This window comes from Hydra vulgaris, chromosome 10, assembly GCF_038396675.1.
Source record: "Hydra vulgaris chromosome 10, alternate assembly HydraT2T_AEP".
Lineage (NCBI taxonomy): Eukaryota > Metazoa > Cnidaria > Hydrozoa > Anthoathecata > Hydridae > Hydra > Hydra vulgaris.
Genome location: NC_088929.1, coordinates 23,818,397 through 23,843,993, shown reverse-complemented (window position 1 = coordinate 23,843,993; position 25,597 = coordinate 23,818,397). Strand labels below are relative to the sequence as shown.

Genomic DNA, 25,597 nt, shown 5'->3' with positions numbered 1-25,597 from the left:
CGACTTCAAGCCAGTTTTGAGTCTGGAGACAACCTAACATTTGAAGCATTTGACTGCTTTTTCTACTGTAAAATATGGAGGGGAAATCTGCCAGCCTATTTGTTTCCCTCCATGGAAGAATCAATAGTCACAATTATTTAGGCATTTTATAAGATCAGATGCATCCTATAGTTTTGGAACTGTACCCGGAAGAAAATGTAATATTCCAGGATGATAAGCCCCTATACACAGCTCAAGTGGTCTCTGAATGGCATGTAGAACATTCTGATGAAGTACAGCACCTTGTCTAGCCACATGAATATTATTACCATATCTATATACCGTATAAGTTTATATATACATCATATCTATAGTTTATCCATAAATATATTTTGAATATCATTAGGCATTTGTGGTGCACATTGATAAATAGAGTGAGAAGTCAATATCCACTGCCAACATTATTAAAACAACAGGAGGCAGGTTTAACAAATTATGGTTTAAAATCTTAATAGAAACTATTCATAACTTGTATGAGTCTATACCTCACAAAATTCAAGCTACTATTATTGTCAAAGGAGGTCCTACCCCATAATAAAATACATTTTTCTATTTTTATAAAGTTTTCACATTTTGTCCAACCCCTGGTTATAAGGGTTATAAATTTTTTCTTTTTCTGAATAAACAAAACAAACTATAGGGATTTAAGTAAGTATTTTTAAACCTCAAGTGTGCAAAATATATTAGGACAGTATCTAAAAAAGCAATGATAACTATATAAGTATAATATGATATGATAAAAACTACATATAAATATGATTACAACTAACTTCAAAGTTTTCTGGATGATTTGGGCACATCCATAATCCAATAGGTTCTTGTGCAAGTGGTGGCATCAGACAATCTTGATGAAAGACAAGAGGACAAAAATCACAACTGATCAAGCTACTTATTCTTTCAGTTCTGGATAAAAAAATATTTTTATTTTATAACAAATTATACTAAAATAGTCTTTATGTGATTTTCATAGTTAATACAAAATTTTTAAATTAAAATAACTTAAAAAAAAAAAATGGTAAAATAAATTTTTGTTGCTTTTGCATATCAGTATTTTATCATTTTCATTCAGTTTGTGAGGAGTATTTTTTTGTATCTTGTGTATGAACGAAGCTTTATTAAATTATTGTTGAATGAAATGAAAGTCAATTAAAAAATGTAGCACCTGAATGTACCATAATGACACAAATCTCAGACTAGAGTTTGTGTAAAACTAGACAGACATTAGAGTTAGTGTAGAATTAACTGACATTAAAGTTAGTGTAGAACTAGCTGACATTAGTAAGTTGAATAAGTTATGTAAAATAATACTAAAAAATCATTTTCAATTGTAAATTTCTGTTTTTTTAATTCACTTCCAACAAGGCTGCAAGCAACCACTATTAAGTTGGGAGCTACTAGAAAACAAAGAATATTATTAAAAAGCAAAGAAACAGTTGACAGAAGACTTGAAGTGTTGTAGATTGAATGAGTCAGAAAACCATAAAGATGGGAGAGAAAGAACATCATTAGAAGAACCAGCCCAATTATGACAACAGTATTTCATACAGGAAGAATGGAATTGAGAGTAAGAAAATGGCAAGCACGGGACCCCAAGCTGTTATGGAAATGAAATCAGACTCTAGATTGCCTGTTCTAAGCAATAAAAAAATAAGACTGAAGATCAAGACAGATGTGTAAAGTTAAATCTTTAGCAAGTTCAACCACTTTAGATGTAAGATTGTCATGAAAATCAATGTAGATAAGATACAATACAGGAACTAGAATAGAACCTTGTGGTACCCAAGAAGTTACTGGAATTAAAGAATGTTGGCTTTAAAGGATGACTTAAGAGCTGCGGTTAGAAAGAAATGATTTAATAAACATAAAAACTTTACCAGATACATCATATGAAGCAAGCTTATGGAGAAGACCAGAATAGCAAACTTTATCTAAAGCTTTTGATATGTCTTTGCCTTGACGCCTTTATCTAATAAACAATAGAACCTTTCTGTTACAGCATTTAGCATTTCTGCAGTAGAACAAGAAGATCGAAATCCATTTGTCAGATTGTCAGAGAATAAGTAGTTAGACTCAAGATAAGATGTTTGAAAGTTGATGAACTCCTTAAACCTTGCCATTTTTGACAGTGGATTACTGATTCAGCAATCAAAGCAAATATCATTGGCTCAAACACAGACTTTAAATTTCTGTAGACAAGTTTTACTAGTTTGAATTCATAACCATTACCTCATATTATAGATTGTTTTGGCTATTACATTTTAGATTCAACTGTTACCTGAAACAAAGTTCATCATTCTGAATAAAAGTTTTTATACTTTTCATATAGCTTTAACACTTGGGTTGCATTTGTTTTAACTGCAAAGCAGTTCTTTATGGATTTCTATTTGTTTTTTTTTTTTTAGATTGATCTGATTTTATATATTTTGCTTTAAGTTGTATATTTAAAAATATATATCTCTTAAAATTTTTAATGTAAAGCAAATAGCAAAATTTTTATTACAATTAGTATAGACAGCTTAGAATATACAATATGAAATCGGCACATTCAGATGTTACACTTTTATTTACATATGACAACAACAAAAATGAAATTATTAATAAAAGAAACTTAATCACATACCTTGTACAAACAAAACAAACCCTTTGTGATTCTCCTCTAAAAATATTATCTTGAATTAATGTCTTTTTAATTAAAAAAACACTACAAGTAGTTGCTTTCTTGGGTAAAAAACTTACTTTCGACTACAATCCAAAGGTTTCTTTCTTTTACGATCTCCTATATTTATTATTTAAAAAAATAAATAAAATTTATTTAATTACTATTAAGTATAAAACATTATATCAGGTATAAAACATGTTATCAGGTATTACATCAAACAAAATGCACTACATAAAACAAAATGCACTACATAAAACATGTTATCAGCTAAATAAAACATTTTACCAGGCATTATATAAAACTCTTGGATATTCATTGGAAGTTGAAACTCTCTGGGATTTTTATTTTGATACAATGCTGTTAATTTCTCAAAAGGATTCATTCCAGCTTCACTATCAACTGGAGATGAAGAACGACTTGAAGATACACTCTTAACAGACTTATCAACAAATTGCAACCCAATAAAAGTCTGATCAATCTTAATTAAAAAAAAATAATAATAATAATAAAAGATATGACAACATCAGATTATTACTAGATTTTGTAAAAAAATTAGTCATTAAAAAAGCAATACAAAAACATTTCTAATTGTTTCTGATTCCTTTGGAATCAGAAACAATAAGATTGAATGAGCTTAAGCTACTTTTTCGTTGGCACAGGGTCGGCACAAGATTACACATTGACAGGGTCGACACAAGATATTTAACACAAAGGTTTCACATACCAACATAAAGTTAAGCAGTTAGGTCATTGTTGAATATCAAAGGTATTAACTAATAAAAACAGAGAACTTTGCAGATACAACTTATGCTAGCTTTTTATGACAACTCCATCAACTAATCCAAATATATTTTCTAAATAACAAAACTTACCAAAACAATCTACACAATTTAATAAATCATGCTGTCATAGAGTGCAAGAATAATCACTGGTTTTCCGGTCAAAAGCAAAACAGCAAAACAACTACTACTATAATAAATCTCCTTTTTCATCACAATATTGTTTTTACTTCCTCCAAACTTCACACTTTCTAGAATTTTATACTTTCTTAGTCCAGAATGGACAATTTGAAACTTTTGACTTAATTATATTCATCTGAGGCATTTTGACTCTATCCTCTTAAAATAACTTCTTCCCAACAACCAATCCTTTTTTACTCTACACTAATCACCACAAATATGCATTCAACCAATTCAACCAATTCCTCCTTGCTCGACACAAACTACCACAAGTTATTCGCATATAACTGTTCCATTATTAATAAATGAAGTAAATAATTGGTCAAAAACTGTAATTAAAGCATTTACCAACAATGTTCTTAAACAAACTCCATTTTTCATTCCAGCTGAATGTTTAATTAAAGATTCATTAATAAGGTCTGCGAGTTAAATATTTAAACTTAGAAAAATAAAATAAGAATAACAAACATCACTGTAAATATTTAAATTGAATTGTAAAATAAAAAGATAAAAAACTGTTTTAAAAGTAATGCATTCATTTTCAAAAAATCCTCAGAAATGAAATGTATAAGTCTTTTTGGTAAACTGGTTTTGTAAAAGACAACTTCCAAAATAACTACTACAAAAAAGCAGAAGACTACCATATCATTAACTATGATACAGTAGAACTTTAACTAAACATTATCATACAGCATCATCAATAAAGATGCAGTGAAGTAAAAATTTTAATCCCAATTTAAAGCAAACCAAAATTATAATTAAATACATTTTCCATTTTTTTTAAAAAAACAGCATTTGCTAGAAAACTAGTATGCAAATTTTAATATATAATGCTTTAGCGTTTTACAATGTATGATGTTATACTCTGAGTGGAAAAAATTTCTATAAGAAAATTTAAACAAAATTATCATTATCTTCGGATAGCAATAATTAAATACAAATTTACTAAATATTTACTAAACATTATTTAAACAGTTAAAATTATAAAGAAAAACCAAAAATTATTTAGAACAAAAAAAAGCATAAAAAGTTAAAAAGATAAAGACATTATCATTATACATGGAATATATAACATTATAAAGAATAGAGCTCTTGTTTACATTTTTTCCATGTTTGCATTCATTGCAAATCCACTCTCCAGTCGGAACATCCGCATCTTCCAGAGGTGGATTACTATAAAATAATACAAAAACAAATAAACTATAAAACTTCACAATATAAAAATTTGGGGAATTTGTAAAACTCCAAAAAGAGTTGTGAAGATAAAAATTGCCATAATAAAGTTATCAATTAAAGCTAAAAATATATTTACCTTTTTTTTCACAATTTGAATAAAATTAAATTAAATTTTAAAAATAGAATGAATAAGTTACTGAGAACTTAATAATAAAACCTGACCAAATGGCATTGGTCATACCTATACGATCATTGTGTCACAGAATCAATACAAATAATTTAAATTTTAAGTGATGAGCCACCGCTTCTAATATACACCACAACAACAAAATGCACATTAGTCTAATTCGCTGGATGTGGTTAAAACATAATGACTACACTGAGCACTCACACTTTTATTTGATAGCTCAAAAATGCACATCGGATCAGCACTGACTAAGTATTTAGTTATTTCATTAGGCGTAGAGTTCTAAATGTACAAAGGAACCTTACAATTCCCTTGAGCTTATTTCTAACCAATCGAATTGTTAAGATTATTTATTTTATTTGACATTGCTACGTCATTTTGTTATTGTTAACACTGTAAAGTTTTTATTATGATCTTATTGTTTTCTTGACAAAAATTTTGTTTTCAATTTTATGCCTGTAATCATAAATAGTTGTACCGCTGTCTTTGCTCAAGTTAATCACTTTTTGTTATTTATAGTTCTATGTGAATTAGTTTTTCATTGATTTTCACATATATTTTTTTGTGTGCAAAATATTAATACAGTTTATATCGACATAGTTATGTCTATAATTGATCAAATATGGTAAGAATCTTATCTGTCTTTTTTTTCAATCATTTATCATTAAATATAGCTTCCATATAAATATTATATCATTATTATTATTATTATTTTTTTTTTTTTTGTAAATAAACAAACATATATATATATATATATATATATATATATATATATATATATATATATATATATATATATATATATATATATACACACATATATATATATACACACACATATATATATATATACACACACATATATATATATATATATATATATATTTATATAAGTATTGTTTATATCTATTTATGTATTGTGTTGCACAAATTTGGGAGTGGTTAAAGTGTTTGGCTTTTTTGTAGTGAGGTTGTTTTATTGCAATGACTGATATGATGTAGACAATGATAAAAATTACAACAATGCATTCCTGATAAGTGATCTTTTTTATCAGGGACTCTGAAACATCATAAGTGAACCTTTCGTGGCCCTGAGGATAGAGTTTCACCTATATTAATTGATTATTTAAATCTCATTGGATTAAATCTAATTATCTTTCTGCCCATTACCCTTTATGCAAATACGTGTGTGTGTTTGAATACAAATGTACTTATTAGATTTTTTATTATATTTGTATTACATATTTTGCCCTCTATCAACTTTATAACTATAAAAAACTTCATAATAACAATAATAATATTGTAATATTATGTAATTAATACATGTTTTTCCCTTTCTCAACTCCATAATATAAAAAACTCCATAATAATAATATTGTAATATCGTGTAATAAATTTTTCGCCCTTTCTCAACTCTATAACTATAAAAAAACTTCATAATAATATTGTAATATTATGTAACACATGTTTTGCTCTGTCTCAACTCCATAACTATAAAAAAAAATCCATAATAACAATAATATTGTAAAATTATAATACATTTTTTGCCCTCTCTCAACTCTATAACTATAAAAAAAACTCCATTATAATAATACTGTAAAATTTTGTAATATATTTTTTGCACTCTCTGACTCCATAACTATAAAAAAGTCCATAATAACAATAATATTTTAAAATTATGTAATACACTTTTTGCCCTCTCTCAACTCAATTATTATAAAACTCCATAATCTACAAAGTTAAATTGTGCTAAATCTATAAAGCTAAATCTAAAAAAATATCATAAAAATGTATATTATACATTTTTGTGTATTATACATTTTTAGTTATAATTATTTTATTACAATAACAGCTCCTTTTTTTTTGAAAATTGCTTCTGTTATTTATTCACATGTATGTAGTATTTACTGATTTACTGGCAACTTACAGTCAGAAAACCTGCCTAAAACTTTGAAGCTGTTCTTAAAATGTCTATTCTGTGAATAAACTCATAAATTATATCTTGTACTTGTATTTAATAAACCTTAATAAACTATAAGCAACCAACCAATCAATTGCAACTTAAAAATCCTATTAAAAAAAATTGTTTTGTTTGCTTATTAATATATTAAATAATTTTTACTCATTAACAAAATAGTGTTCATTAACAACGAAAAAATTTAAAAAATATATTAAAAATTCATATTTATTTTTATATTTATAATGACTTATATACTGATATAAGATGATCTTGACTTAAGATTTTTATAAAGATAAAAATGAATTCTATTTTTCAAAAATATTTTTTCCAAATGCTTACAAATCTTTATTTTACTTGTAAAGAAGATTTATACACAACATATAACTTTTAAAACACAGGATATATAATATAAACTTAAATATACTTATACACAGCATATAACTTATAAAACACAGGATATATAATATAAACTTAAATATACTTACCAACATTGAAGATGAAAAGAAGCAGAACAATGGTCACAACATAATAAATCTCCATCTTCACAACAAGCATCGCAACGATCATGATTAATAGCTTTTGCTGGACGCTTTATAGTTTCATGTAAAATCAGACGTTTGGAGTCATCAGATTGAGGAGGAGCAACAAGTTTTTGAATCTCCTGAATATAAAGATTTATATGAATCTTTTATATGAAGATTTATATAATTCTCCTATATAAAGATTTATATGAATCTCCTATATTAAGATTTCGCCTATATTAAGATTTATTTGAATCTCCTATATAAAGATTTATATAAATCTCCTACATGAAGATTTATATGGATCTCTTATATTAGGATTTACATGAATCTCTTATATGAAGATTTATATAAATCTCCTATATTAAGATTTATTTGAATCCCCTATAGGAAGATTTATATAAAAATCATATATAAAGATTTATATGAATCTCCTACATGAAGATTTATATGAATCTCTTATATTAAGATTTATATAAATCTCCCATATGAAGATTTATTTGAATATTCTATATGAAGATTTATATGAATCTCTTATATGAAGATTTATATAAATCTCCTATATGAAGATTTATATAAATCTCCTGCATGAAGATTTATATGAATCTTCTATATGAAGATTTATATGAATCTCCAATATGAAGACTTTTACAGTCAACACTTACCACATTTGTAAACAAATTTAAGTTACAATGGCAAACACTGTGTGAAGTGATACTTAAGTGACTGAACAATCTTTAATTAAACTTTTCTAACTAACAATCATGTGATGCATAAAAATATTTATGAAATGTTTAAATTAATTTATTTACATTTTATATTTATGTTATATTTATTTAAATTATTATTTATATTACTTAAAATAAGCTTAAAATGCAGCAAAACAAGTTTTAACAATAAAAAATTTTGTAAATTTTTCATTATCATATACTAAATATACTATTATATACTAAATTATGCCAAAAATTATTAATAAAATATTATCATTATAAACAATAAACATATATTAATAAAATACTTTCTTAGATTTAATATAATTACATCATTAAACCAATGATGTAATTATATATAATCCAATCTTACAAAATATCAAGTATAAATAATAGATCTTAACAATCTTTTAGATAATATTATAAATTTATTATAAATATAGACTTTTATAAATAATATAGACTTTTAACTTTATAACAAATATATAAAGCTAACCTCCATAATACCTCCTGATGTATCTAAATCATACTCAACTTTCTCCATTGTTAGATTTTCTTCTGATTGTTAGAGAACCGTAAATATATACTATAAATTTCAGGTTAATTTTTATTATTCAAATTTGTTTATGAAAATTTGCAATAACAGAATAGATATTTACAAAAAATAAAAATATCTTACTACTTAGTGTAGTAAGACGATTTTAAAATTTTACAGTGCCTGTATGATATTTTGCTGACCACAACATATTTCTGTTAAGTGATCAGGTCAGTGAAATATGAAAAGAAGAAAAAAATTAACATAATAAATTTTGCCGTAACTTAAAATAAAAACATTTGTAGTGAAAAAAAATTTCTAAACTTGATTAAAATTAAAAACAAATACATTGTTTAAGTGAAATGAACATCATAGTTTAATATTATGGCCTGTTATGATCGTTTATTAGCAGTTTTTATTATAAGCTCTTTCTTGGTCTTAAAATTCTTGCAAAAATTGGTAGAAATGTTGTACTCTGACAACTATATTTAATTAATATGTATCAGAACAGAATTCTTAAATTTTTTGCAGATTAGATCAGATCAGAACAGATTAGAACTTAACGCACTTTTTTAAAAGATTTTTACTAAAATTGAGTCTTTAATCAATTCTGCTGTTGAGCAGAATTGATCTAAAGACTCAAAATGGTGTTCTTTAGGTTAATTATTAAAATGGTGTTCTTTAGGTTAATTATTAAAATGGTGTTCTTTAGGTTCATTATTAAAAAGGTGTTCTTTAGGTTCATTATAAAAATGGTGTTCTTTAGGTTCATTATAAAAATGGTGTTCTTTAGGTTCATTATTAAAATGGTGTTCTTTAGGTTCATTATTAAAATGGTGTTCTTTAGGTTCGTTATTAAATGGTGTTCTTTAGGTTCATTATTAAAATGGTGTTCATTAGGTTTCTTATTAAAATGGTGTTCTTTAGGTTCATTACTAAAATGGTGTTCTTTAGGTTCATTATAAAAATGGTGTTCTTTAGGTTCATTATTAAAATGGTGTTCTTTAGGTTCATTATTAAAATGGTGTTCTTTAGGTTCGTTATTAAATGGTGTTCTTTAGGTTCATTATTAAAATGGTGTTCATTAGGTTTCTTATTAAAATGGTGTTCTTTAGGTTCATTACTAAAATGGTGTTCTTTAGGTTCATTATTAAAATGGTGTTCTTTAGGTTCATTATTAAAATGGTGTTCTTTAGGTTCATTATTAAAATGGTGTTCTTTAGGTTCATTATTAAAATGGTGTTCTTAAGGTTCATTATCAAAATGGTGTTCTTTAGGTTCATTATTAAAATGGTGTTCTTTAGGTTCATTATTAAAATGGTGTTCTTTAGGTTCATTATTAAAATGGTGTTCATTAGGTTTATTATTAAAATGGTGTTCTTTAGGTTCATTATTAAAGTAAACAAGTATAAAAGGTTAAAAAAGTTTTGAAAGTTATATAAAAAAGAGAAAAGTATCTTTAAACATTATAAAAACCTAATTATAAATAAATAAGCAAATAAATTATAACATCTAAAGCTTTTGTTTAGACATAATACATTGACAATATTATGATAATTTATATTAATATTAATTTCAAACAAATTCAAATAACTAAATCAAGTACAAAGATGATAAGTTTCAAAATAAGCGTGAATTCAAATAATCATTATTTTTACTAGGACTCTTGAATGTCAAAAATGTTTAGGGAACTTCTGAATTCTTTATAAAAAAAAAAAAGTAAAGACCTAAAACTTGTTATTTTTTTAAACCCAAGTCCTTGTGTATTATTCTTACCAGGAACTTATGGTTTAAATTTACAGACACCAGAATTTCTAATGCCTTGATTTAGAAAAAGTACCCAAACAATTTTTGACCACTAGGGCTATAGAGTTTAGATAAAAACAAAGACCCCAGGAGTGGTTTTTAATACGTCACATTCATACTTTTTTTTTTTTTTTTCCTACTTTTGGTTATTAAGGCGCCTCAGGAAGCTCTGACAAAGAAGACTTTTCTTTAGAATAAATTAAATTTTACAGTCTTGTAATAGAAAATGACGAACAAAAATAAAAAAGATGGACATAAATATTCAATTATACAAAAAAAAAAAGAAAAAAAAATAGGAAATCAATGTTATACAAAATCAGAATTTTAAGTTAAATAGTAAAAACCTTTACATTATATAAAATGTATATATGAACTTATAATTATATATTTTACAAATAAATAAAAAGTATGATTTATTAAATAATTTGTCATTATACACATTTAATTTCCATTTTAAAAATTTATAAAATTTGTATAAGATTAAAAAGCACATAACTGCTAAAACTTATTGCAAACAGTAACAAAGTTTGGTCATAAACTTTTACAATTATATAAAACTGATACCAATGTACATTAGTTTGTTTTTTTTAAATGTAATACACAAATATAAAATTTCCTTCATTTTTCTGTGAATTTACATAAAATTTTGTAAAAAACAAAGTTAAAATAATTCACAAACATAGACCAAATGTTAAACTTGTTTTACTAACATAAACCAAATGTAAATAATAACATACACACATACAGTATGTGTGTATATATATGTACATATATATATATATATATATATATATATATATATATATATATATATATATATATATATATATATATATATATATATATATATATATATAGATAGATAGATAGATAGATAGATAGATATATATATATAATATATATATATATATATATATATATATATATATATATATATATATATATATATATATATATAGAAGATAGATAGATAGATATATCTATATATATATATAGATTTATATATATATATATATATATATATATATATATATATATATATATATATAATATATATATATATATATATATATATACACACACACACAATATATGCAATATATTAAAATAAACACAAAGTATAAAAAAAGTTTGTTAAACAACAAATATTTTAGGGAAATATACTTGTGCATGTGTAAAATAGTCTTTTGCTTGTGTAAAAACAGTCATAACATGTAAAATAAGCAGTGTAAAATAAAACACATTTAATAAATAAATAAATTCATGGATTCTCTGGTATGTATGAAAACTCGTTATCTTCACTGTAAAAAACTATGGGCTCCTCATTTCCATGTAACTTTGGAGAATTTGATAAAACATTTTTTACTTGAGGAACAGCAGGAAGATGACGCTTTTTATTACTTTGAGCAGAAGTAGAAGAAACCTTGAAGAGAAATTTAAAATATTCTTTGTATATAATAATAAACATAACAAAATGGTGTAGTGTTAAAGGGCTTACTTCATAGGCAAGAAATTTGAAATTCAAATCCTAACAGAATCAACTTTTTCTTGGTTCAAAAATCTTGCTTATCAAGTATTGTATTGGGAGTATGCACTGAAAATGAGTGTTTAGTATTAAGACTCAAACTCTGCAGGTATATATCCAATTCGGCTGAAATAAGTTTTAGCTTGAAGCTAAAACCCTAGGCTGCAAACATCAGTCCAATTTTAACTGCCAGAGTGTAAAGATGTTTTTATCTAAAATTTTAAATGTGGCTGAGTTCCTGCATACAAAACCATTTTTGTGGGGAATTCTTTTACATTACTTCCACCAAAAGACAACAGCAGCTAAGTAAGCTTTAAGTGTGTAGAATATTAGTGGAAACATACAGCGACAATACTATTTCAAAACAAACATGCAGAAGATGGTTTCAATAATTCAAGGGTGGTGATTTTGACCTCAAAGTTGAAGAACATTCTGCTGCTGAGAAAAATACCGATACCGAATTGGAGGCATTATTTGAAGAAAATCCATGTCAAACACAGAAAAAGCTTGCAGAAACATTGGGAGTCAATCAACCAACAGTTTCTAGGCACAACTGGGAATGATTCAAATGCAAGGAAATTGGGTGCCATATGAGTTGAAACCGAGGGATAGCGAAAGATGATTATTTACCTGCGAACAGCTGCTCACGCAAAAAAAAAGAAAAGGTTTTTCTGCATTGAATGTTGATTAACTGATGATGAAAAGTGGATATGCTACAACAACTCTAAATGCAGAAAAACATGGGTCAAGCCCAGCAAGTCATCAATATCAACAACGAAACCAAATATTCATGGTTCCAAGCTCATGCTCTGTATTTGGTGGGACCAGCGAGTAATATATTATGCTGCTTAATTAATTATTCAATATCAATTATCAATAATAAGCCAAGAATTGAAGGATAAAAGGCTGCAATATGCCAAAAGATATGGCAAGTTTATTCTTTAACATGACAACACACAACCCCATGTTGCAAATGTTCTTAAAAAAAGTACCTGGAGAATCTAAAATTCGAAGTCCTACCCCTCCCGCCATATTCACCAGACATTGCTGCCTCCGATTACCATTTGTTCCGGTCAATAACTAAGTCTTCTTAGGAGACACGTGCGATCACACACCTTATATGACCATGCACACAATTTTTTTTTTTTTTGACAACTTAGCCGAGGTTTTTTGCATATATTAATAATTTGCCTGTTTAAAAAATGCGCTGAAAAAACCAAACTAATTTAAAGAAAAAATTAAAAATAAACAAGCCATAAAACTAAAAAAGAAACAAATTTAATGAATGATAAAATAAATAAAGGATAAACCAGAGAAAATAAAAGCATAAAAATTATATTTTTTCAAATTTAGAACCATTTCAATTAATAGTTCAAACAATTAATATAATTTAAAAGCTTTTCAATTTATACACTGCGACCATTTTCTATAGACGCATGTAGAATTTAGCGGATTTACAGAGTTACAGTGGTAATAAAATTGTACTAACGGTACTTTTGAATAAGTCTATGTAAGAAAACAATGATCCATTATGCATCTGATTATAAACAAATTTTTAATATTCGCGTGGTAATTTTCTATAGATGCACTAAAGTTTTTACAAGTTTTGTCGCAAATTTCTTATATTCTTTAGTACTTTTTATTTTGTGAGTCGAAATTAAGTTGAACTTAACCAAATGCCGAAAGGAAAGGTCCTTACCAATATTGAAAAAGGTCAAATATTGGCTTATCATCGAGAAAAAGTTCCAAATCGAGAAATATCTAGAAGATTGAAGAGATCAGATCACGTTATCTGTAATTTCTTGAAAAATCCAACAGATTATGCAACAATCAAGAGGAAACCAAAGAAATCTAGGGTTTCAGACCGTGAAAAACGCAGAATTGTTCGACTTGCATCAAATTCATCAAAAAGTTTAAAAACAATTAAGTCAGATTTGGGTTTAAATGTTTGCAAGAAGACAATTTGAAAAGTTCTTAAAGACATCTCACACATTGTACAATCAAAAATGAATAAAGCACCAAATTTGAAGTTCGTTCACAAACAGAATCGGACAGAATTCGCCCGCAAAAACATGGCACGTGATTGGGAACAAGTAAGAAATTTTAGATTAAATTCTCATGAATACGTAAGATGTCTAAATAGCTGAACATTTTTGTTTTCAATACCAGATGATTTTTTCGGATGAGAAAAAGTTTAATTGTGATGGGCCTGATGCTTTTAGTGGCTACTGGAGTGATTTGAGGAAAGAACCCCAATATTTTTCAACAAGGAATTTCGGTGGTGGATCTTTGATGGTTTGGCTTGGGTTTTGTGCAACAGGAAATTTAAATTTAACATTTACATCTCGCAAAATGAAAAGTTCTGAATACATTGATGTGCTAAAATTATGTTTGATTCCATTTAAAAACAAATATCAACTCAAAAAGTTTGTTTTTCAACAAGACAACGCCAGCATTCACACTAGTAACGAGACTAAAGCTTGGTTTGAAGCTAAAAAAATTGAGCAAATGTGGTGTTCTGCTCGCAGTCCAGATTTGAACCCTGTTAAAAACATCTGGGGAATCATTTTAAGACGTATCTATGCTGACCAGAAGCAATTTTTTTTTTTTTTTTTTTTTTTAAGATTATTCACCACCCCAAGGCCCGAGGGGGGCCACTACAGTCGAGGAGGATACTCATTTTTTTGTGTTTTTTTATTTATTTTTTAGTCGTTATTCGAGCAACCCTCTCATAACTCTTTAACTCTGAAACACGAACCTTGCCGAGCAAAGCCGCTGCGCGGAGAAACTAAGTTGAGCGCGGTACTTCCAGGGACGTGGTGGGAGTCGAACTCCCAAACTCTCACTTACAAAGCGAGCGCTCTTACCACTACACCACTACTGCATTATAACTCTAACAATATAACTCTGTGGCAGAGCTAAAAGTAGCGGTATCAGAATGCTGAGAGGATATGGACCCAAAAGTGCTGGAAAACTTGGTGGAAATGCTAAAACAAATTTATCAAGTAATTGAGCGCAAAGGAGGTCCAATCAAGTACTAAAAATGTGATAAAAACATTTTTTTGGATAGTTTTGTTAAAAAATGTGAACTGCGTCTATAGAAAATAGTCAGCTATCTTTTGAACTTAATTCATTTATGATTGACCTCTTTTCAAATTTGATATTATTTTTTGATAATTTTCATTGTTTTTTTAAACTTTATTTATAATTAATTGAAATACACTATAAAAATAAAGTTAAGTACGTTTTTAAGACATAATCCACATGCGTCTATAGAAAATGGTCGTAGTGTAGTTTAAAGCTAATAATTTTTTCTATATTGCCACATGTAGTGTTTAGGTTGATTAAATCTGTTATTGTTAAGGGTTCAAACCCTACTTTTAAAATAATTTTTTTTTACACTATATTTGCTTTGTAGACATTAGAAAAAAGTTTTAAATAATATTGTTTTACAGTAATTAAGCTTGGATTAAATAACTTTGAAACTTCAATTTTTTCTATATTCTTTGTAGTGATTTTACCATTTTTTAGGATTTTTATGGTTTTAGTTTAGTTTTGAATTTTTTTTTTAGTGTTTCTAGTTTATAATTTGTTTATTTTTAGTTAAAGTTTACATTTGTTTATTCAGCCCATTTTTTAAATGCCCTAACTTAATACATGCAAGGACCTATGGCCAAGTTGCCAAAACAAAATATGTCAAGTTTTTAAAACAAAATACATGATCATATAAGGTGTGCATGTTACTTGAAAGATGGGAGACGGTCTTAGACCGACTCCCATCTTTCAAGTAACCCAAGCCAAACCATCAAAGATCCACCACCGAAATTCCTTGTCGAAAAACATTGGGGTTCTTTCCTCAAATCACTCCAGTAGCAACTAAAAGCATCAGGCCCATCAAAATTAAACTTTTTCTTATCCGAAAAAATCATCTGGTATTGAAAACAAAAATATTACTAGTGCATGTTACTTGAAAGATGGGAGACGGCCTTAGACCGACTTCCATCTTTCAAGTAACATGCAGCATTTTGAATGTAACAGACAGTATTTTGAATGACCTGAGTCTTACAGTCTTCTCAAAATAAACTGTTGATTTTTATATAAAAACTCTCATTTTTAATGCACCCAATATATTCGCATATTTTTCTTTTTCTCTTTGTATAAATATATATAGTATGTGTAAAAAATAATAACTTATTTATAAAATGATGAGCATTTTTGAAATTTTTATATAATTTCACTTTAGTTGAGATCCAATATGACATACTTTTGAAAAACTTTTTAATTTGATATTATGAACCCATTAAATGTTCATTAAATCTTGTGGCACCCCTTAAAATATTTTTTTATTCAAAAAAATTTCAAATTTTATTATATAGAGCACTTTTAGTGGGTAGGAGCAGACTTTTTTTTAAACGGTCTTTAAGGACTTTAAAGACTAACACACACACAGATATATGACCAAATGTTAAACTTGTTTTACTAACATAAACCAAATGTTAATAATAACATATATACATATAGTATGTGGGTGTATATATATATATATATATATATATATATATATATATATATATATATATATATACATAAATTATGTTCATGTATTTTACAAATAGAGTGCTCAATGTTCTTAAAGAACAGAGCAATATATATATATATATATATATATATATATATATATATATATATATATATATATATATATATATATATATATATATATATATATATATGTATATATATTACTAACAGAAAGTTTAAGACAAGTTATGAATTTATGCTTTCAAAATATAAATATATTGAAATTGTTTATTTTTTTAATTTATGATTGTAGGAATCTTAATAGTTTAAACTAGTTCAACATAATTCAATAAACAATAGGCACTCCCTAGATTATATCTATTTATAAAACAAATCTTTTTGATTTAAAAAACAAAAATTTGAAATTGATTATTCAATTAGTTAAAAAAATTTTAATAAAATTGTCTTTTTAATACCTTTTTTTAGGTTAAAAATAATATCTTTCATAGTTAATATCTTTGAACAATTGAAGTATTATTTTATTTTTTTGTTAGGTTTTGAAAATTGATTTTTCATATAAAAATTATATTTTAATGTTTAAAAATGGGTAACGAAAAGAATTAATTATTACTGAACGAGAAAGAATTCTGGTTTACCACTAAGCGGGCTATTCTCAATTCTAAATTTTAAAAACATTGAAATCTTCAAGATGCTGCGTGCAAAGAACATTTCTACATCACATAGAAAGTAGTGCCCATGCAAGTAAAAAAAGCTCTGGAAGACCTGAAAATCTAATAAATTACAAGATACAGAAATAAAAAAAAGCTCTGGAAGACCTGAAAATCTAATAAATTACAAGATACAAAAACAAAAAAATAAAAAAATAAAAAAAATTTCTTTATCGAATATAAGATATATCAGAAAACATCAGAAAAATCAGATCTGTGTACAAACAGTTTAATGATGTTAATATAAGCACTTCCACCATCAAAAATCACCTGAAGAAATTTGGTTCACATGGGCCGGTAGCTACATGTAAACCATTATTAAGGCAGATTAACAAGACAAAAAGGTTAAATTATGCAAAAACACATGCACATTGGTCAATTAAGCAATAGAAAAATGTTTTGGTTTAAAACATCATGTTTTCGTTATACGTAGGAGAAAGATATTCAGATTTCTCTCTCTTAATATATGTGTTGGTATGTGTGTGTTACTGTTGTTCCAAATACAAAGAATGAGTAAAACATTTATTTTTTTGTTACAACTTTTTGTAAATTAAAATTTTCAAACTAAAGTGGTCAACTTAAAAACAATGTAATAGAGGTACAAAGTAATTAGTTTTAACCATATTTAGGTAGTGATCGAACGAAACAAAAAAAAAGCCAAAACCGAAATAAACCGAAACTTCTGGTACTTCTCGATCAGTGCCAAAACTGAAACCGACATTTCAGCAAATATTTGACCAAAACCATTAACAACTGGCAGATTTTATCTGCAAAAAAAGATTCTTTTAAGGTATTTTGTGAAAATTCTCAAAATTTTGTGAAAATTAAGAAAAAAACTTTTTGGTTTTTTGGTATATTTTTTAACTGAAAATTCGATTTTTACCGAATTTATAAAAAGTACCAAAACCGAAATATCGGCATCGGTTCAAATTGAAATTTTTACTGAAACCAATATTGAAACAAAATTTCGGTCAATCACTACTAGGTAGCACCATCCAATCATATCTAGGTAGTGTAAACCAATCAAATCTAGGCAGCATCATGTTTAACTTCTTTTTATACAATCATACCATAGTATTGTTTTTTTTTTCATAAAAAATTATGGTTCATATTTTGGAACTAATAAATTGTGATTGTATTTTATCTAATTCAAAAAATATATATTTTACTTCTAAGAAACAATAGTTTTTTAAAAAAACTTTACATTCAGAGCAGTGTCTTTGTCTGTCAACTCTTCATTTTCTTCAATACCATCTGAATAAAATATATTATTTATTAAACAAGATCAAAATTAAACATTTATAAGATCAAAATTAAAGATGAAAAACTTGAAGTGTTTTCAAAAGGTATTAATTAGAAAGTTATTAGATTAGTATTTTCAAAAGATATTTATTAGAAAGTTATCAGATTAATGTTTTCAAAAGATATTTATTAAAAAGTTATTAGATTAGTGTCTTCAAAAGATATCTATTAGAAATTATAAAAGTGTTTTTAAAAGATAAATTAAAAAACTAGGTATCATATTATTATTTTATATAAGAACTATTTTTTATTCAATAAATATTTTTAAATTAAATTTTTTTATTCTCAAGTTAATATTTTAAAGCCATTGCTGGTAATAACAAAACAAGACTACTATATATAGATATTTCCTCTATTTTTAAATTTTCTAAAGACCTAAACCTGAATATGGCTGGCTACTAAGCTATAAAAATCTTACCAAATACGAAATCTTTCTTTTCTGTATCATCATTCTCAAGAAGGTTAATGGTTGATTCAGAGTTACCTATTCTGAAGTTTGGTTAAGAAAAATACAACAGTTTACAACATAATTAAATTTAAAATGAATATAAAATATATACAGTGGTTAAGGATCACATTAGGGCTACTCATACATTAGAACCGCTCATACATTAGGACCATTCATTTATTGTACAATTTATATCAAGTAGATGGTTTAAATTCACTTTCAATTCCTAAATTTTTTGATAATTAAAATAAGATTTTACTTTTTGCTATATGATTTGTCATTCAGGTATGGATATTTGAAGTTATTTTTATTTGTCAATCACTTGAAATATTCCAAGTTTGTTCAAACTTACAAATAAAAAGGTTACTTTTATTTGTAAGTTTGAACAAATTTGTAATGTATTTTAGTTGAATTTAAAGCTTAAGTGTTTCATTTCATTATATTGTTTTGTAAACTTAATGATAGTTAAGTCCTTTAATTCTTTATCTTTAAATGAAAAAATTTATGTACTTTTTCCATATTTATGTAAAGATACTCAAGTCAATCCATTTTCTATTAAGTTAATTTAAATTTTTCAGTTATAGGGAAAAAAAATGAAATTGCCTCAACAAAAATTAGTGAAATCTACAAAAACACAACATTCTCAAAAAAAATTGTGCAAATTAAAAAAGGTTTCTTACTAAACCGTTAGGTGAGTGAGAAAAAAAAATGACACCTGAAAAAAGTTTGGTTTTAAAAGACTACCTTGTAAACACAAAACAACACCTGATCATACTATCTAAATAGTCTGACTGGAGAACTGAAAAAAAAAACTTTTGGCTAAGCTTATCCATTATACTATCCAATGAGGAAGCTGGTGTTGCCATGGTATCAGACCATTCACAGAAGGCTGAAAAAAGAGGCATTGATGTGTTATGGCCCAGCCAAGACACCAAAACCAATTCTTACAATGCAGAAAAAAATTGGAGTGGACTTAAAATTACTGTGACATTGAGACAGGACCAGTATAAAGAAGCCCCAATGAATCAGTTGTTTCCCCAAATGGTATAGTGGACAAAAAAAGTCGAGAATTTTGTATTTATACAAGATGATGAATTTTGTGATTTATTTAACACAGAAACAAATTAATGTATTACCATGGCCAGGCAACTGACCTGATCTCAACCCCATCACAACATTTGGAAACTAATAAAAAGTAAGAGAAAATAAATTATAACTAGCAAGATCTTATAGAAAGCCTCATCAGAATAGGGGTGCAACACTTTTGAAGTCAAAAATTTGTGAAAACTAAGCGTAAGTTTTGCTTAACTTCAAAGTTGTGCAAAGTCGTATTCACAAACTTTGTGTGACTCACTTTAACATTCTTAAGTTTTTACATTAGTTTTTACTTACGCAAAATTTTAAAAAAATGATATTAAAAACATTTTTCAAAAAAATACTCAGCAAATTTTAAGCCAGAAAAATTACCTCTGCTATTTACTGACTTACGTTTGACATAAATTACAAATTGTTTAAATAATAAAATGTATTACTGTGCTTCATTTCATATTCTTTTATTGATATACTACAAAACTATACAAGCATTTTAAACTATGTTTTTTGGGATTTATTTTAAATAAAATAAAAAAAACTAAAATAAATAATGGTTTATCATCAAAACTATTTATTGGACATCAGACCTCAATTCATTTGCAATCAAAAAAATGTTCTCATCTATGAACAATGCGTTGAAAAATATCAATTATCAATAAATGGTGTAAGAAAGATATGCATAAAATATGATGCAACTGGTTCTAGTGATAAGCAAAAATGATTTGGTTGCCTTTTTAAAACAACACTAAAAACTGATGTTGTACTGGAAAAAAAGAAAAAATCAACAATAACCTTGAAACAAATTTTTTTTTTAATTTTCTAGTCAAACTGTGCAGCGGAGACTTAAAAGTGGTTTAATAAGCTGTCTTCAGAAAACTAAATGCCTTAGTTCAAACAAATAAAAAAATAATTTGCAATTTAAAAAATATATTTATCAAGAGTCAGGCTTTTTAGAACTCAGTGTTATGGTATGATAAGTTAAAGTCTGTGCAAATCAAAGAGTTCACGCACCTTTATACGGAAATCTTAAAAAACTGTCAAACATGGAGATTTATGGTTTGAGTATGTTTTCTTTCTGATGGTTTGGAAATTGTGGTGAATATTGAAGATATAATGACAGGATAATTTAATGTTGATTTACTTTCCAAAAATTTATGTAAATCTGTTAAAGAATTGCATTTGGATTGCATTTAGATTGCTATTTTTTTAAGTGAGTTTTTTTAAACAAGACAATTACCCAAAACACACAAACAGGTATATAAAAAAGTAAACATCAATATATGATTGCCAAAAATCCAAGACCCTAAACTCATCAAAAACTTACAGGCAATTTTGATAGCCAAAATTTTTCAAAACAAACGAATAAACAAAAAAGAACTTTATGATGTTCTTAATGAAACATTTGAATTCAATTGGTATTAACGCCATATTGACACTTTGTAAACAAGACAACAATCTTGTAAACAAGACATTTAGAAGCAGCAAAAGGGTGATACAATGAAAGGTTGATACAACAAAGCACGAATATAAAAATCAGACAAAGTTAAATAAATTCAAAAATTACAGATTCTTACTTTTGCCACAATTATTTTAAACAGTTGTTAGATACCTAATTTTGTATTTAATAGAGTTAGTTTTGCAAAGAGATAAAAAAAAGTTACAAAACTATTTTTTTCTTTGAAATCATTTTTTTTTTTTAAAAAAAAGAGCATAAAGTTATTATAGTTATATAGATCTTGACATACAGTTGTGGTCAAATGTTTGGACCTAGCTCATTATTTATATAAGATCTCCATTTTATATTGTATTAAAAAAAAAGTTCACATATAATGACACAAAAACATGTACAAAACATTTTATACTATTTATTAAAAACAACAACAATTACAGTCTCGTGATTCAGTATACTGCCCCTTGGTCTTCAGAACAGCCACTATTTGATTAAGCATGGAACAGGCTAAAGATTTGCAGTACTCAGGCGTTATACTGGTAGTCCATAAATGTTTGATAGTGTCTAGTAACATTTTCTCTGAGGTTGGATGTTCTTGACTAACCTTCTGTTTCATTATTGTCTACATGTTTTTAATCTGGTTTAAGTCCAAACTTGACCCAGACCATGGACCAAGCAACTAGATCCCTTCCTTCTCCAACCAGCGTCTGACAGCTGCTGTCTGGTGGCAGGGTGCACCATCAAGCTGAAAATGGGTGCAGGAGTATATTGGCATATATGGGGGAAGCTTTTCTGTCAAAACATCCAGGTTAACTTGCCCATTAATGGTCATATTTTTCGCCAAACTTAATACCACCTGTGCCAGTCCTGTGCAGCTAGCAAAACTTTAAGCAATCTATGACATTCTTCTTCGAATAACTTTGCTTTTTTTTGCTGGTTTACAAGAGGACAGCTTAAATTCAACTGGGTACTCACTTCAGTAGGTAATCAGACAGCAATGTTGACCAAATACATGTTTGGATGAGCAACCACAGTTCTTAGTATAAACCTATCAGTTGCTGCTTACGTCACTTGAGGTCTACTAGAGCATTCCCGAGATTTGTAATTTCCCAATTTAGCTGTCCTGGTCACAGTCTTGGAAACTGATGAATGGAACACATTGAGAATTTGTGCAATTTTTCGTTGAGGCATGTTCTGCAGGCTCAGAACATGAATCTGAGCCCGTTGTGCAGTTGTTAACTCTTTAGAACGCACTATTTCACATATTAATTTGCATTACCGCCTAGAAAGAGCATATGCAATGTATATTGACCTCTCAATTTTTTTGAATAGAGATATACAGACAGCTGAGGTGTTGAAAATAGTTGATAAGTAATCGCTAGCGATCCCTTGTGCCTTCAATAAATTAACATCTTGATGTACTTTTAATTATTTTGTGTGTGTGTGTGTGTGTGTGTGTGTGTGTGTGTGTGTGTGTGTGTGTGTGTGTGTGTGTGTGTGTGTGTGTGTGTGTGTGTGTGTGTGTGTGAATGTGTGTGTGTGTGTATCACCAACATATAATGCAGATTTAATTAAAAACACTAATATCTTACATTTTATTTATTAAATTAAATCCATCATAACCCAACTCTAGGCAACAACTAGAAGCGGACACCAAATACTTAACTGGAAATATTTTGTCAAAAACACTAGTAATATTGAAAATAGTAATATTGAAAAATAATTTATTAAATAGTAACCAACATTTTCAAAAGAACAAAAGCTGTACTACAAATCTACTTGGAACACGAGAAATTTTATTTGATGCTATTGAGAATAGCTGATGTGTTTGATATGTTGTATACAGATTTCTCAAAAGCATTTCATAAAGTACCTCATATGCAATTGATGATAAAGTTAAAATCATATGGTATTGTCCGAATAATAATTAATTGAATAGTAGATAATTTATATAACAGAAAGTAACAAGTAATTTTAGAGGAATCTTTATCAGAATGGTTAAAAGTAGAGAGTAGAGTTCCATAGGGTTTTGTCCTTGGGCCTTTTCTATGTTTGATTTTTATTAATGATCTACCAGACACAGTAAAAAATCATATTAAACTATATGCAGATGACAGCAAAATTATAAACATTACATCAGATGAAGATATACACATAAATAAATTACAACAAGATATCAATAATATTATGAAATGGTTGTCATTATGGTTATTGAAATTCAATTTGAAAAATGTAAAGTTATGCACATTGGCTTTAAAAATCTATTCAAAAAAACTTATTCAATGTTCGATATTGTCTAACAGAATAATATCTTAGTATAAAACAAGAATAATATCTGTCCCAACAGAATAATATCTTAGTAACATCAAAAGTAGAATGGGATTTAGGAGAAATGATGCAATCTAATTTAAAATGGACATGTCATATTGATAAAGCTGTAGGAAAATCAAATCAAATACTCATTCTTATTAAACAAAGGACATGTCATATTGATAAAGCTGCAGGAAAATCAAATCAAATACTCATTCTTATTAAACAAACTTTTAAATATTTTGATTTAAATAAAGTAAAAAATTATATACAACTTTTGTAAGACCGCATCTTGAGTTTGCTATGCAAGCATGGTGTCCTTATCTAAAACAAGACATTTTAAAGTTAAAAAAAGTGCAAAGAAGAGCTACAAAACTAGTGCCAAAGTAAAACAAATGCTATAAAAAGAAAGATAACCGTTAATAAATTTAACAACACTAGAAGAGAGTTGTTTACAAGAAGATTTGATTTTTTCAATATAAAATAAAAAAAGGTTGTGAGGAGATTAAATGGATAAACAACTCAATATGTAAAGCTCAATTAAAGCATTACATTTTTTGTGGTCATAACCAAAAGTTAACAAAGGCATAATGTAAGAGTAATGCTAGATTTAATTTTTTTCATGTAGAGTTGTAGAAGCTTGGAATGGTTTACTGCCATATATCATAGAATCAATAATAATTGATCAATTCATTAACAAACTTAATAAATCAAATTATTGCAAGAATTATTTATTAAATAACACTAAAAAAAATTATAGAGATTAAAAAGTAAACAATGCTATTATAAGAATATTTATAGCTGTTATAGCACAACATCTTCAGTTATTGTGCTCTGCAATTGATTTCATCAATTGTCACAGTGTATACTATTATTGTTATTGCTATTATTATTATTATTATTATTATTATTATTATAAATATGTATTCTGTATCCATATACTCGGTAATAGGACCCCTTCTCTTTGTTATCTTCATCAATGATATGCCAACCCTTACTCATCACTGCTGTAAACTCTTTGCCAACAATACAAAACTAATAGCTGTTATCGAAGATACCTCTGACTACCAACTTCTCCAAGAGGACATCGATCTCCTAGTTAAATGAGCCTACACATGGAGCTTGAGTTTTGACAAAGACAAGTGTAAGACCATGTTCTTTGACAAGAGAGTTAACAACCGCCTCAACACTGCATTTATTGACAATTTGCCTGGCTCGCACGTAATGTTTACCATAACCGACCACATCGGTAAATGCCACATTCTTAGTGAGACCACCTCCAAGCATGACCTTGGTATCATTTTTAATGACCAACTTAAGTGGCAAGATCAAGTCGCACACGCTGTAGGCAAAGCCAACACAGCACTTGGCATGTTGAAAAGAACATTCCACTATTGAGACATTACCAGCTTTGGTGTTCTTAATACAATTTATGAATGAACACATCTCAAGTTTTGCTCTGCCGCCTGGAACCCCTATTACTGCAGAGACATAGATGCTCTCGAATCAGTGCAAGAAAGAGCCATTAAGCTTGTTCCTCATCACAAGTCTTTAAGTTATTACCAAAAACTAGCCACAATAAATATTCAATCACTTAAGGATAGAAGGTATAAGAGTGACCTAATACAGTTTTTCAAACTATACCACGGCATTAACAAAGTTGAGCTTT

The 25,597-nt window shown here is 27.3% G+C and overlaps 2 protein-coding genes across 3 annotated transcripts in view; both read right to left on the bottom strand.

Annotated features, from left to right (window-relative positions):
- The window catches only part of LOC100201164 (PHD finger protein 12), a 68,115-nt gene extending 59,260 nt beyond the window's left edge, over positions 1-8,855 (bottom strand). The window contains exons 1-7 of the mRNA XM_065807562.1: positions 8,708-8,855; positions 7,466-7,641; positions 4,758-4,830; positions 2,984-3,176; positions 2,776-2,815; positions 2,660-2,695; positions 810-942 (exon numbers count right to left, since the gene is read on the bottom strand). Coding sequence (XP_065663634.1) covers positions 810-942; positions 2,660-2,695; positions 2,776-2,815; positions 2,984-3,176; positions 4,758-4,830; positions 7,466-7,641; positions 8,708-8,755 — 699 coding nt within the window. The 5' untranslated portion in view covers positions 8,756-8,855. The remainder of the gene's footprint in view (positions 1-809; positions 943-2,659; positions 2,696-2,775; positions 2,816-2,983; positions 3,177-4,757; positions 4,831-7,465; positions 7,642-8,707) is intronic.
- Positions 8,856-11,653: 2,798 nt separating this feature from the next.
- The window catches only part of LOC100197589 (CUE domain-containing protein 1), a 34,846-nt gene continuing 20,902 nt past the window's right edge, over positions 11,654-25,597 (bottom strand). For both annotated transcript variants that reach the window (XM_065807560.1, XM_065807561.1), the window contains exons 5-7: positions 19,047-19,117; positions 18,531-18,580; positions 11,654-11,975 (exon numbers count right to left, since the gene is read on the bottom strand). In XM_065807560.1, coding sequence (XP_065663632.1) covers positions 11,814-11,975; positions 18,531-18,580; positions 19,047-19,117 — 283 coding nt within the window. In that variant the 3' untranslated portion in view covers positions 11,654-11,813. The remainder of the gene's footprint in view (positions 11,976-18,530; positions 18,581-19,046; positions 19,118-25,597) is intronic.